This window comes from Ipomoea nil, unplaced genomic scaffold (genome assembly GCF_001879475.1).
Source record: "Ipomoea nil cultivar Tokyo-kokei standard unplaced genomic scaffold, Asagao_1.1 scaffold1932, whole genome shotgun sequence".
In the NCBI taxonomy this organism is placed as follows: Eukaryota; Viridiplantae; Streptophyta; class Magnoliopsida; order Solanales; family Convolvulaceae; genus Ipomoea; species Ipomoea nil.
Window position 1 is genome coordinate 1,279,028 of NW_017618360.1, and position 14,912 is coordinate 1,293,939.

Here is a 14,912-nt window from a genome sequence, read left to right on the forward strand (position 1 = left end):
TTAACTTATATATATTTATTTAGTCATAACCAGTCAATAAAATAAGAATATAACAAATATAATAGTGCATTTATAATTTTTTTTAATATGTATAAATATTAATCATTTAATATTTTAATTAATATGAATATAAAAATAATTATAAATTAATTAATTCGATCACCGTTAATTAAATAAAACATATAAAATGAGACAGAATGATTAATAGACAAAAGGATTGTAACAAAAAGTAACTTGAGTTAGTTAACCAAATATAAGAATCTAACTAGGGCTAAATATTAACTCAAGTCTCATGCCCATGCCTACTTTTTATTTTCCAAAATTTAGGGATTTTAAGCCATTTCAGCGCTCTTGCCTGTTGGGTTTTGACCAACAAGTTTCACCTCTCCCTCCAAAAGCTTTTTTTTCCACTTCAATTTGGTGGGAAAACGAAGTGATGGCCATCAACATTAGGGCAACATTTTGATTCAAATTCTCACTCTTTGTAAGTAATTCTCCATCTTCTTTTATGTTGAAATCTACGTTTTTTTTACGTAAAGATTTATCTTTGTTGCTGAATTCTAGGGTTTCGTTGCAAGATCACTCAAGTTGATTTTGAAAAACTAGATCGTTATTCGTTGCTTCAACATGGGACTTGGTTTCGATCCATTGGGTGTGTATTCTATTTTTATTTTTTTAAAAAAATTTGTAGCGCTTTTTGAATTCGGATCGTCATAGTTGCTGTTCATGATCTATGTAGAATATCAAACGCTCAGTGATTTATTGTGCTTGTTTAGAGTTAACTTTCAATCTATACCATAATTGAAATTGCCGAATTTAATTTTGCTGCATTGTACATTGAAAGCTAGAGAATATTTGTGGGTAACTCTATATGATAGCCTTTCATGCTGGTGTTTCTTCCCGCTTTGTGCTTGGGTGTCTTGTTTAAGAGTTGTAGTAATTTTCATAGGAATGCAGAAAGAGCCTATTCTGCTTAAGTACACTGAAAAATGAGAATCTGAGTTTCTGTGGGTTGTTTATGTGCCATGGTGTTATTCTTTTGTTTCAAGAAGCATGCGGTTATATAATTGGGTTTTGTCATTCGAACCTTGTGTGGTGTTTTTATTCTAGACAAGAGGGACTGGTTGCAACATTTGCAATTTCTAGTTGTTAAAAAAACCATGTCACAGATAAGCATAAGTAGCTTTCATACATATAACAGCAGGATGTAAATTGGTTTTCTGGAAAAAAATGTTACAAACATTTCCCGTGTTTAGTTGTCCTGAACTTAGGGAAATTATGTGGAAAACCTTCAATGCACTGGCAATTTTGTGTTATCTTTAATGTTGCAATCTTTTATGTTCTTTGCTTTGATTGAGCAGTGTTTCTATGAACAGTCTGCTCTTAACTTGAGTTTTGTACTCATAATAGCCTTCTGTACTCTGCTCTGAATCAGGTCTTTGATTAAGGGAAGGATCTCTGCTTTGAGAAGGCTTGCAAGATTTTTGAGCTAAACTTTTAATTTACTGAATTTCTTGCTGGATTGAATGACTTTTTGACTCCTGTGAATGGAATACTTGGAGTAGAAATAGCCGGAAGAACATTCAGAGAAACATTTGTAAGACATGGAGTGCAATAGAGATGAGGCCATCAGGGCTAAAACAATTGCCGAGAAAAAGTTAGAGCAGAAGGATTTTGCTGGCGCAAAAAAGTTTGTCTTGAAAGCACAAACTTTGTATCCAGGGCTTGAAGATCTTTCACAAATGTTAACAGTTCTTGACGTGTATATTTCTGCAGAAAATAAGATAAGTGGAGAAGTGGACTGGTATGGAGTACTGGGAGTGAGCCCTTCGGTAGATGATGATACTCTGAGGAAACAGTACAGGAAGTTGGCTCTTATACTTCACCCTGATAAAAATAAAGTTATTGGTGCTGATGGTGCATTTAAAATTATTTCAGAGGCTTGGACCTTCTTGTCTGATAAATCTAAGAGGTTAATGTATAACCAGAGGAGAAGTTCAAAAGGATTTCAACAGAAAGCTCCAGTGTATTCTAGTGGTCCATCAGCACCTGCACGAGCAAATGGATTTCATAATGTCAGTGGCAGGGCAACTTCATCTTCAAAGTCCATTAGTGGTAATGCTCGAGCACCCTCTACTTCAGTTCGTCCTCCATCCAATCCAAGAAATGATACTTTCTGGACCATTTGCCAGCGGTGCATGATGCACTACGAGTATCTCAAGGTATATCTCAACCATACTCTTCTTTGCCCTAATTGTCATGAGGCATTTCTGGCTAGAGAGATACCTCCACCTTTCAATAAGTCATCCAATTCAGCGCCTCGACCAAGACATCAGAATTCAGGCAATCATGCTGCCAATGGAAATCAATCTCATCCAGGAAGAAATGTTGCATCGAATAAATCGTCAGGACCAACAATGGGTGGTCTTAATTCTGCTAATTACACAAACCTCCAGCAGGATCCATTTTCTGGAATGGCTCGCTTTGGAAGCACTGATCCTTCAATTGCTGCAAAGGCCACAAATATTGTACATCAGGCGCATGAAAGAATGAAAAGGGAGCGTGATGATTTACAATCTGCCACTGGATGGGACAGGGCCCATGCCCATAGCTCTGTTATGAAAAATGAAATTCCCTTTAAAAAGATGAGACTAGGTGAGGATATTAATCGTTATTCTTCAAATCCAGTGCATTATGCAGACAAGGGCTATGCTTCTTCAGGTAGGTATGGTAGGCCTAACAGCACTAGGGAGTTCACAGCAATTGAGACCAATAAGATGCTGATGGAGAAAGCTAAGAAGGAGATTCTTAACAAATTGAATGAGTGGAAGTCTGAAACTGTGCACAAGGCTCGAGATACAGAGAAAGAGAAGGTTAAAGAGAAAAAGAAAGAAAAAGAAAGGAACAATAAAGTTTCTGGACTTGGCATGAGTGGAAAATCCAATTCATCTACCTTGAAGAATGCAGAGAGTTTGAATACTTCTGCTGATGATGTGAATAAGGAAGATCCTGCAGTAGCGGCTATGAGTGTTCCAGATCCTGATTTTCATAATTTTGACCTGGATAGAACAGAAGGTTCTTTCCAAGAGAATGAAGTTTGGGCTGCATATGATGATGACGATGGCATGCCTCGTTTCTATGCTTTGATCCATAAGGTTATGTCAGTGAAGCCATTTAAGTTGAGACTTAGTTGGCTTAACTCTAAAACCAATACTGAATTTGGTCCGATGGAATGGGTAACTTCAGGTTTCTATAAAACATGTGGGGAATTCAGAGTTGGCAGATATGAAATGAGCAAGAGTATTAATTCTTTCTCCCAAAAGGTTAAGTGGTCCAAAGGCCCGCGTGGAACCATTCACATTTTCCCCAAGAAAGGGGATGTTTGGGCCCTTTACAGAGACTGGTCTCCTGATTGGAATGAGCATACCCCTGATGAAGTGATACACAAGTATGACATGGTGGTAGTACTAGATGACTACGATGAGGAAAAGGGTGTCTCAGTTGCTCCACTTGTGAAGGTTAGTGGTTTCAAGACAGTGTTTCGTCCCCATTTGGACCCTGAAAAGGTCAAACCAATTCCAAAAGAAGAGATGTTTCGTTTCTCTCATCAGGTCCCAAGCCACTTGCTTACAGGTGAAGAAGCTCAAAATTCTCCAAAGGGTTACCTGGAGCTTGACCCAGCTGCTACTCCATTGGAACTTCTTCAGATAATAACCGATGCTAAGGAAGTACCAACAATGCAGAATGGTGGAGACATGATGGAAAATATCCCGGAACAATCTCCAGAAACTATGAAAAATAAGATTGCTGAAGTGGCTTTTAGTCCCAGGGAAGAAAAGTTTGTACAAAACAGTGAAGAAGACTCCATAAAAAAGACAAGATGGTCTTCCTTGAAGTTATGAAGGAAGTGGAAATTTAGAGTGGCGAATTAGATAGGAATGAGGGATATTTTTTTTTTTTTTGGGTTTTAAGCTAAATCTATAACTCTTAGATCCCTTCGGCTTGTTGAAATGGATGCTTTTGTGGCTGGAGGCAACCTTAACCCCAACACCCATATGTTTATCATACTGCAAAAAGAAAGCAGTTAAGACAGCAACATGGCTGGATGATTTTTTGGTTTTTGTTTGATGGGATGGTCTGACAGTCTTTTGACAAGATGATAGAGCAAGCTGATGCTTTAACCAAAAACAGATTGGTTAGTTTTCTATTTCAGAGTCATAAAATAGCACACTTTTTTATATTTTGCTGGTGTGGATTCATGATCATGTTTCTGTTTCTTTTTGTTGCTGTCAATTGCAATTTTGGGTTTAGAAATTCATAGATTGATAGATGAGGTTGCTCATTTTCCCTTCTTTTACTGCCTCTACACTTTGTGGATGATTTGGCTTCTTTCATTTATAAATCTTCTCCATATGTTCATCCATTCATGGCCAAATGTAATTCCTCTAATGAAGATTATCCCTCCTATAGATAGGAGACTAAAGTACCTTATGGTCTAGCTAGTGGCACCGAGTTGTCTCCCATATGGAAGGTTGTGGGTTTGAGTCTCAGTAGATGCGGTATTGATTTTTTTGTGCTTCAGTAAGTTGACAAAATAGTAATGAACAAATACTGCGTAGCACTCAAAAAAAAAAAAAAAAAAACTAGCTTTTCAAAAAAACAAAAAACAAAAAACAAAAAAAAAAAAAAACAAAAACAAAACAACTAGCTAAAGGGATACCAAATTTTAAAAATCAAGATCTAGCTACCCCCACAAACCACAACATTTGCAAGTACTAGCAAATAAAACCAAGTGTTAAAGGTATATGGCCGTGTTTGGTAAATGGTTGTTAGTTGTTAGTTGATTGGATTAGCTAGAGGGTATAGCTAGTTGATAACATTAGCTGACATGTGTTTGGTAAATTAGTTGTTAGTTAATAGCTGATTGGTATAATTTCTTTTCATAAAAAGTTAATTGAAAAAGTTGCTTTGAACAACATTAGTTGAAATGTGTTTGGTAAATTAGTTGATAGCTGTTTGATATAATTTTTTTTCACAAAAAGTTAATTGAAAAAGTTGCTTTGAACAGCTTTTTAAATTTTAGCATTTTGGAGTTACAAAAGGCTAATTAACCAAATATTTATATTAATTTTTTAATCAAGTTAAACAATTAATAGTGATCAAATAAGTTAAAATTAGAATATAGACTGAACATTTTACCAAACATGGCCTATAGCTCGAGGCCAACCATTTAGTATACCTATTCGATTATCTATGAATGTGCTTGATAAAACATATTCATCTCGTATCTTACGATGTAAGAAGAAAAAGGTAGTAGTGTATTAGCCTTGTCCAAAAAAAATTTATGGTAAATAAGTCTATTTTTACCTCCACTAACCTAATGGGGGTGCTTGGTAAATAGTTGTTAGCTGACTGTGTTAGTGTGTTTGACTAATTGATTGTAGAAAGGTGTTTGATAAATTAGCTGTTAGTTAATAGTTGATTACATAAAAAATAATTTTTTTACAAAACTAATCGAAAAAACCGCTTTGAATAGCTTTTTGAATTTAGCATTTTAAAACAATAAGTTATTACAAAAAATTAATTAATCAAACACTCATATTAATTGTTAGTTAATAGTTGATTACATACAAAATAATTTTTTTTACAAAATTAATCGAAAAAACCGCTTTGAATAGCTTTTTTTTGAATTTAACATTTTAAAATAATAAGTTATTACAAAAACTCAAACACTCATATTAGTTATTTAATCAAGTCAAACAACTAATAGTAGTTAAATAGGTTAATTTTGGTTTGAACCTTTCACCTCCCACTTAGGTGAGCAACCCAATACCAGTGGACCACAAGTCACTCGATTAAACAAGTTAAAATTGACTAATAGAGTAACTATTTTACCAAATATGCATTAAAAAAGCATCATAAATTGCTCAAAACTTAGCTGTGGTGCCTATATCCACTATAGTGAAATCCACACGACCATAGGCCCATTATTGATGTTTTTTTTTTTTAAAGACGCGTATTACAATATTTTATTAGCTAGTGAATATTTCTTAAAAATGATTTTAGTAGAGAAAATGGCAAAATATATCAATACGAATATTTTTACGATTGCACCGTGTGAGAAAATATATATATTTGGGGTAAGTGCAACATTTACGGGATTGTGAGCAATGAATGGCATTTTTGGAAATGCACCAATAGCTTCCCCGCATGGGCCGCATCTATTATATAATCTCATAATCTCTCGCCTTTCCCTCTCCTCCTACCCGGCGATTCTCTCTCCCACTCTTCCATGTTCTAAACAACGATACATTTTGATTTCAACCTCCTTCCGTTCTTCAATAGTCCGCAGGAATTCAGTAAGGTTTCTCCATCTTCTCAAACTCTCTCTCTGTTCATTCTCTCGTTCATGCAAATACCTGTGTATGTGTGCATGTGATTAGGCATTTATTAGACAAACGAACTCTGTTATGAGCTTCCGTGCTTTTGAAATGCTGGTGAATTTTCTGTTTTTGTGTTGTTGTTTTGAAACCTTTGTTTCTCGCGGATTGCGTTTGATCGGTATTGATATTAGCTCATTGCGTCGTGATTTTTTATTTTGTTTTTTTTGCTTTTCATTTTCGTGCGTGAGGTGAAACCGAATCGAAATGTTTTTATTTTGTTTGTTGACGGAAGTTAGGGTAGAAGTTGCTTCTCGTAACACGTTCGAGGCAAGGTGCGTTCGGCACGTTACCAAACCAAAAATCGTCACCGGCGGCGGTTGATTTCCGGCAACAAGCTTGCAGCGCCATTCAGCCTATCCGCAGGCGAAATCTCAGGCGATAATAGCGGTCGATTTTTGCGTTTCGCGTTCTAGAAAGCCGTTGATTTTTAAAATTATCATCCTAATAATAATAATAATAATAATAATAATAATATTATTATTATTATTATTATTATTATTATTATTATTATTATTATTATTATTATTATTATTATTATTATTTTCTGTGACATTTGAGTATTTCACTTATTTTAGCAAGGTAAGTGTTTCTTATTTTGGCGCACGAACAAAACTAAAAGCGGTTAATGTTCGTTTTTCCCTTCCGGCGGTGGGGGTAGGATCAGCGCATGCTAGCCGGCGAGTGTGTGGTACACGCGTTGACTCATTGGTGAAAGTCGAATTGGCGATGTTGATGGCCACTACGCGCCGGCGTGGACATACTGCCTCGCCGATATGGTGCGTTTAGGGTTGCTTTCGATTTCTGTGTGTAGCATATACACCGCACACGTGGAGTTTTCGGGGTCCACTATTCGACTGGGCCAGGCACACTTTCGCTTTGACCTTGAAGGCCAACAAAAGTACACTGCATTCTTTTGTGCCGGTGATTTTTTTATTTTTTTTAAATAATTTTTTTTTTTTTTGCATTATAGAGTTTTGAAGATGTCTTTTCTACACCTGCCTGAAAGTTGTCCAGATCATACCATGATCAAGTTAGGCTTTAGATTCTTACAACATTCAAAATCTTAGTTTTTATTAATTTGAATCTCTTTATATCAATTTAAAAATTGTTTTTAATTAAATTTGTACAGTTTTATTAATTTAGAATTTATTTGGGACAATGATTAGTTGGGATATTAAAAGTAGTAGTTGGAATAATCTCACTTAGGACCCTTATCTCTTTAGTTGAAAATTTTAACAATTGAAATAGTTTAGTACAATTATTGTTATCAAAATGGTACTCTACAGAATAGTGATTAGAGGCTACATATTTTCATGGAGGCTACATATAAGGCCATCAACATATATAGATATTGTACAATTTCTAAGAAAAAAAAGAGCCATGAAGATCATAGAGAGGGGATTGAGGTTCCTCTACAAGAGAGGAAATTATGACAAAAAAGTGAGTCCCACTAAAAAATGAGACTAGTTGCGCACGGCTCGTGTTGTCATGAGTGCGCCCAGCAGGCGTGTGCACTGCACGTGCCAGCTGGGTGCGTCAGGCGCGCTCCCAAGCGCGTTGACAGTGACATTTTTTTTAATCAATTTTGTTTTATTTTTTTCTCGCCCTCCTATATTATCTTTTCTAATCAGACTTACAAAAACTCCTCAAAAATTACAAAATATCTCCACTATTATGAATGCTCTAATGAGTATTAGAGGCTACGTACACACACATATATAAAGGCTACATTGTACTATATTCTATTTTTGTTTGGGTGCTAAATGGTATACGTTATGTGTGCAGTATCTTGTTTGCATATGTTGAATTGGTAACTGTTGTCTTGTTAACGATTATAATTTTTTTCAAGGAATTCATGATATAATTTCAACAAAATTTTGTTTATGATTTTAAAAGTTAAGTTGCTAGAAGCTAGGTTGTCTCTGGCCAATAGAATTTAAAGCAGTGACACATCGATATGATCCTAATTGTTTTGATCAAATAGCGTGTTTAATTTCTTAACCAAAAAGTCGTCATTTGTTAAATTTAAAATCAAGTCTGGGATTGGTACGACTAAAAAGTAGCGAGGTAGATTACGTTAATTTACCGCTAATCAATAGTATAGTAATATTGTTAATTAGAGAGTATTTTCAGAACGAGTACAATGTGTCCACATTATAAGTTGTTTGTCATTATTCAAGAACAAGAATTGTGTGTATATAATATATGTATCCCACTATCTTCCAGTCACAGGCGTAGCTTCTCTGAACTTCTCAAGGTTATCAGTGTCTTTTTTGTAGACTTGTGTATATATATGAATTAAAGCTAAAATAAGTTTGCTTTCTGTCTGTGCTGTAAAAAGGCTTACCAATGTGTCGATTCTACAAGTTCCCATTTTCTGAATCCTCCAATGGACCAACTTCTTTTACTGCTCACCTCCTTATCTGACACGTAAATCTTTGTCATTTTCTACACTTTTGTCCTGCTAGCAGACAAAAACCGAGATATGCAAAATTTACAGGCAACAACTTGGCAAACTTACACAAGTGTGGGTTTGTCTTGAGCCTAATTCAGGAAAAATAAAAAGTAGAATTAGTTCGTGAGACTCAATTATTACTCCTCATCTGGTTCGATTCACTTCCTCGACCCTTAAGTCAAGCACTAACACATTAGTGCTTAAGACCAAAATAGTAATTTATTAGCAATTATATAAAAAAGACTATTCTTATAGGATTCGTTAAATTCATGGATCTACGTGTGTCTTATGCCACAAAATAATTTATTATATATAGTCTGTTTGATCCGATTTTATTTAAGTGTAAAGATTGAATTCACATTTCTTATTAACCAATGTGAAATTCTTACTTTGTTATTTGCTTTGCATGATTTATTTGATTGTGTTGTAGGTCATTTGTCAACTATTGCCAATTAAATTAACTCGGAAATATGCATCAAAACAAGTAAACCTACTAGCTAGTGGCAAGTTGGCTTTTGTCTTGTTTCATTTTGTTTGTTTGTTTATTTATTTTTAATTCTTTTTTTTTTTTTTTTGCTCACATGAAACATGAAGTATCTAATGTAAATTGTAATGAACATTATATTGCTTTGACTATTAGTTAATTAGCCAACTCTATTATATGTAGCAAATAAAATAAAATATTTAAAAAAATAGTATGTATATCTCAATTACCAACTTCTTCTAATGTAATAAAGGTTTATATTGTTATTGACTTATTGTAACCTCAATAAAATCAAATCTTTTATAAACCTTTCTCTACCCTTCTCCACTCCACTTCATCTTCTTCTTTATTTCTCTTTTATTTTCTTCTTGGCCGCCTAGGTGTATGCACAACACCAATGGCAAAAAAATTTTGACAAATTTTTATTAGATTTTAGCCATGTGAGAACAAGCTAGGGGGGAAAGAAAAGAAAAAGCTGTCAAAACGACAAATAATAGGACCCACTCTCCTCTGTCTTCTCTAACAAAAACCCCTGCTTAAAAGTAAATTAAAGCCCTTCTCCCTCATTCCTCTCTTCTCTACCTTGAATAAAAAAACATAAAAACCGTACGTCGAAAACCCCACTAACGTTTCTCTTCACATGTAAACTTCATTAATTTAAGTTTGATCGTGTGGAGTGAGTGGCTTGGTTCGAAGACACGTGGAAAGTGAAATTATTTTCTGTCTATGCCCTGACGGTGGTTTGGTGATAGTAAACTAATGAGATTCCAAAACTGTTGGCAACGTGGGGGGTAAGTAGTTCGTTGGGGCGGAGCCAAATGATGAAAGTAGTTGGTGCGGACCCAACTTTCTAACCTTTTTAACCATATAAACATAATATTTAGTATAGGTCTTAGGATTTTGGACAAGTTTTGTCCCTATCGTCGGTGTTGGTTAAATCAGTCTTGATTGAGACCTTGGCAACCAGCTCGAGCATTATATTATATATATTCCACATATACTCCTTTTTTTGAAGTGGCCATGCAATGTTGAGTCACCGACTCTGACCTTAATAATTTCTTATTCACTTCCCTTTTGTCTCTTTGCTTTTTAATCACTTCTTTTCAAATCAAAATCTTGGATTATTATCTTTTGTGCACGCCTTGAACAACACCCAAATTCGTGCTCTAACCAGTAACCAGCCTCTATACTTATTATTATACTTCTAAATCCAAAATAAATCTCTAATATTTTACTATCCTTTTAAATTTTTATTATCTTTTATCATACTTTGCAATTTTTAAATTTAATAAAAATGTCAAAATTATATTATTTCTTACTTGTTCAATCTAGCTAGATCGATATGTGTGTAAACTTATAATGGACGGAGTTAATTATGAAATTTTTCTAGTAGTCAAGTTGTAATAGTGTTATTATATTCTAATAAGTGAAAATTAATTTCTTGTCATATATATAAGTAATATTTTTCTTGAGTTGTAGTTATTTTTTAAAATGGGATTTACACTTTATAATTAAGTATATGACAAATATTTTCCGAACTTTTTGTGTTTGTGAGCAGTTAGGGGCTTAAACATATTAAACAATACAAAATTTGGTAGTTGTTAGTTGTTACAAATATAATATTTTTAAATACTTTGAAAATTACGTGAAATTGTTAGATTTGAATTTCCACATGGTAAGAATACTCTAGAATATGTGCACAATGTTTGTTTATCCTAATAAGTAATAAGCTAAGTAGTCATATATCTATGATTATGCATTATAATAATTATAACTCTGTAGTCTGTATCAACTGTCTTTTGTTTATTAAGAATCTGTTTTTTTTTTTTTTTTTTTTTTTTTAAATTATTTTTTATAAACAAATTATAAGCTAGTCTGGCTGGTGTCATTTTCTGCTTGCGTGTTGATTTTTTATGAAACGTGTTGATAATTATCATGATGCACTTGAGAACTGGATCCGAATTACTGAAGCTCTTTCCAACAGCTTCATCTAAAGGAATAAAACAAAATTTACAACACTTTTTATTGGAATTCATACTATTTTTGATCCTTGAAGTATTTGTTACCATTCTTAGTATTCCATTAGATTTCACCATTTAGGATATCAGTAGCATAGCACCTCATCTAGTATCATCACGAGAACCCAACCAGCGCGGTGGACTGCATTCTCCATCTTCAAGCTTCAGCTATGGCGTTGCTTTTCAGATCAGATCACCAGGTTCCTGTTGCAATCCCGCCGTACGTTAAGCTATGGACTCCGCCATCGTTACCTTGGACTGAACACCTCTGTGAGTCTCGATCGATCGATCTGGTTCGCTGTTATTGAAGGTCGAGAACTCCAGATATCTGGTTCAAAATTATTATGAATTGAAACAGGAAGGACAAATTAAAGCGGGTGGGTCAGGTTTAATGCCAGCTTAACCTCAACTTATATTTTTTTTATTAGTAAACAAATTATAATTCCAACAAACGTTTATTCGATCGGCGCGACAAGAAGTTAAAAACATGTGGAGATTCTCTACCAGTAGTTGTGTCATTTCAGGTTAGGTGTTATGGCGACAATGTACCTTTCATGTGATGGAAGAACATGTGCTCCCAACTTGTTTATTAGATTCGGTATCTTAAAAATATTCATTTGTTATAGTTTAACTTTTTAAAAAGTCTATGTTTTTATTTATATCGCGGGTTCACTGATATTATATTGCTGGATTTTGTTAAAAACTAGTATACGTTTTCAGAGATGGATCATGATATGTAAAGCTTGTGTTTGGATCAGGTGATCAAATACTGAGGGATAACACTAAATAAGCTTATGGGAATTTCCCACTGCCTTGCCAAAACATCACACAGGATAGAGGCGGTTCCGAAAGCCAGACACGACAAGTCCCTGCCCAGGGCATACTGTAAACAGATTAAAGATGATGATAATGAGCCCATGCTTTCTGCTAATGCCAAATACAAATCTTGGCTGGTATATTATATATAATATATATATTGTTGTTATCTATATTATATTAGATGGTCATCTCACTTTACTGTGTAATATTATTTGTGTCATGATCAGGAAAAACACCCGCCTGCACTGAGCTCATTTGAAGGGATGATGAGAGGAGCAAAGGGCAAACGGATTGTGGTGTTTCTAGATTACGACGGAACCCTCTCTCCCATTGTTAATGACCCTGACAAAGCATTCATGTCTGATCTCGTACGTAAATCTCTTATATATGTAATTATGTATACACATACTTACAGTTCCACGATTGAATTGAAGTCCATCCATGAGCATTTATTGTATGTTTTATTTTTGTTGAACACACAGATGCGCTCAACTCTGAGCGAAGTGGCCACTCACTTCCCAACAGCAATTATAAGCGGTCGAAGCAGAGAGAAGGTAAAACTACGCATTATTATTATTCCATCAATCTCAGTTTATATATATAATGGTATTAGGAAAAGGAAAAGAAAAAAAAAAAGATGATTTAGTTGTAGTTTAATGTTGTGCCGGTTATGTTTGTGGATGTTCATCTATCAGGTGTATCGTTTTGTAAAGTTAGATGAAGTGTATTATGCCGGTAGTCATGGTATGGATATTATGGGACCTGCAAAGCAACTGGAGTCTGATGATCGCAAATACCAGACCAAAACCCTTGATAATAAGGTCTGTTAGTTCCCAGGCCACTTCATATTTTTTCCTATTCGATCAATTATGCTCTGATCTATCTAACCAGGCCAACTAATATTAATATTCTTAATTGCTGCAGGGAAATGTATTCACCCTTTTCCAGCCAGCTCAAGATTTTCTGCCTCAAATCAAGAAGGTCCATAATATATGCATGAACACTTAATTATCATTTGGCTCATATATATATACGTTAATTTGGAATATATATGCATGCAGATGTTGAGTGAGCTAAAGGAGAAAACTTCAGATGTAGATGGAGTATTGGTAGAGGACAACATGTTCTGTATCTCTGTGCACCATCGGAACGTGTTGAAAGAGGATCATGGATTAGTAAAGAAGAAAGTTGAGGCCGTACTTTCCAATTATCCAAAATTCCACCTCACAAAAGGTTTGGAGGTTCTTGAAATCCGGCCAACCATCAAGTTTAACAAAGGTGACGCGCTGCTCTACCTGCTTGAAACCCTCGGATTCGCTAACTCCAAAAATGTCCTCCCTTTTTACATCGGAGACGATAACACCGATGAAGACGCTTTCAAGGTATAAACTATATCATAAAATTAGCAGTTTTTAAGGTTGAGAGACACCCTATATATAACCTTTTCCGACCCGCATGCCCGCAGGTGCTAAAAAGCAGAAAGCAAGGGTGTCCTATTATTGTTTCTTGTGTCCCAAAAGAATCCTTGGCTTCATACTCGCTTCGCAATCCATCAGAAGTCCAATCTTTTCTGATGCTGCTAGCAAGATGGGGCGCCGACCATTCTTCTCACTGATGATCCCATCCGACGTGGCGCCCTCAGCTCAGCTCGTCGTCTCCCACTTTCTGTACGTATCTATATATATATATATATATATATATATATATATATATATATATATATATATACAAGGCGTTGTTTTATTTCTAAGTCCGCCTTGTGCATACGCAGTTAGTTGTGCCACGCTTTTTGGGCCGCAACTGCATGTTTAATGTTTTCCCCGGTTAGTTCTTTTTTTTGGTCGTCTTTTCTTGCCCCATCCAGTAGGCATCATATATATATATATATATATATATATATATATATATATATATATTTGTATTTATATTTATTTATGTCTATACAGAAATCATTAGTAAGTACGTACGTTAAAACTTTTTGTTAACATGTTTTGAGGTTCTGTAATGTACGACCTTGAACCAGCTTGAACATGATTGAACTTCCCGAATCGTAATTTTCTTGTTGGATTTCTTTTGCTCTCCCATAATTGCCTGCTTGCGGAAACATTTTATTATTAGAATTAATCAATTAATTATTATTATTTTTAAGAGAGAGATGGACTTCAATTATTGGAGTACATATATACTAGTTCTAGAACATGGATAATGAAACTGATGATTTATATATACTAAGTAGGATTAGTGTTAGCTTAGAATAATATAATAATGCATATTTGTCTGATCTATCTATCTGATGTCCACTCCCAAAAGGAGTAGCATATATATAGGTACACCATTTTCTCCCGCAATATCATATCCCCTACCCAAAACCACTAAATCCAGTTTTTTATTTTTTATTTTCTATCGTTACTTGTGGATTGATCACGAACTAACTATATATTATAGTATATAATAATATAAGACAAAACATATATAACAGATCAGATGATAACATATTGATTTTAAAAGTATTGATGATAGATATGCATATGCATATATAGCGTTAGCAAACTGATCGCATCTCCACTAACTTAATATTATTTTCAATTCCCATCCAACATACATGTTTATCATGTTTTTGGCGTATCTATAAGCTACGGTCAATAATCTAGTTGCGTAATGACGAGTGCACGTTCTAGAAACTGTTTTCAATT

The 14,912-nt window shown here is 34.6% G+C and overlaps 2 protein-coding genes across 4 annotated transcripts; both read left to right on the plus strand.

The window, feature by feature from the left end:
• Positions 1-345: 345 nt before the first annotated feature.
• Positions 346-4,351, plus strand: LOC109194053. 2 transcript variants are annotated; one of them, XM_019344907.1, is made up of 3 exons: positions 346-484; positions 565-652; positions 1,436-4,351. In XM_019344907.1, the coding sequence occupies exon 3, from the start codon at positions 1,605-1,607 to the stop codon at positions 3,900-3,902; it is 2,298 nt and encodes a 765-aa protein (XP_019200452.1). In that variant the 5' UTR covers positions 346-484; positions 565-652; positions 1,436-1,604; the 3' UTR covers positions 3,903-4,351. The 2 variants fall into 2 exon arrangements, with proteins under 2 accessions (XP_019200452.1, XP_019200453.1); XM_019344908.1 differs by lacking the exon at positions 565-652.
• Positions 4,352-6,275: 1,924 nt separating this feature from the next.
• On the plus strand, positions 6,276-14,095 carry LOC109194055 (probable trehalose-phosphate phosphatase 2). 2 transcript variants are annotated; one of them, XM_019344910.1, is made up of 8 exons: positions 6,276-6,364; positions 12,159-12,353; positions 12,447-12,587; positions 12,702-12,773; positions 12,915-13,040; positions 13,144-13,200; positions 13,281-13,601; positions 13,685-14,095. In XM_019344910.1, exons 2-8 carry the CDS (start codon positions 12,195-12,197, stop codon positions 13,832-13,834), a joined length of 1,026 nt encoding a protein of 341 aa, XP_019200455.1. In that variant the 5' UTR covers positions 6,276-6,364; positions 12,159-12,194; the 3' UTR covers positions 13,835-14,095. The 2 variants fall into 2 exon arrangements, with proteins under 2 accessions (XP_019200455.1, XP_019200454.1); XM_019344909.1 differs by having other exon boundaries at positions 6,276-6,359.
• The last annotated feature ends 817 nt before the right edge of the window (positions 14,096-14,912 follow it).

What these genes read in the sequence shown, in the direction of transcription:
- LOC109194053 (XM_019344907.1), top strand. Translation starts at nt 1,605, where the DNA reads ATGGAGTGCAATAGAGATGAGGCCATCAGGGCTAAAACAATTGCCGAG.
- LOC109194055 (XM_019344910.1), top strand. Translation starts at nt 12,195, where the DNA reads ATGGGAATTTCCCACTGCCTTGCCAAAACATCACACAGGATAGAGGCG. An exon ending in CCAAATACAAATCTTGGCTG is followed by an intron (nt 12,354 to 12,446) that starts GTATATTATATA and finishes TGTCATGATCAG; the next exon opens with GAAAAACACCCGCCTGCACT. An exon ending in TTCTGCCTCAAATCAAGAAG is followed by an intron (nt 13,201 to 13,280) that starts GTCCATAATATA and finishes ATATGCATGCAG; the next exon opens with ATGTTGAGTGAGCTAAAGGA.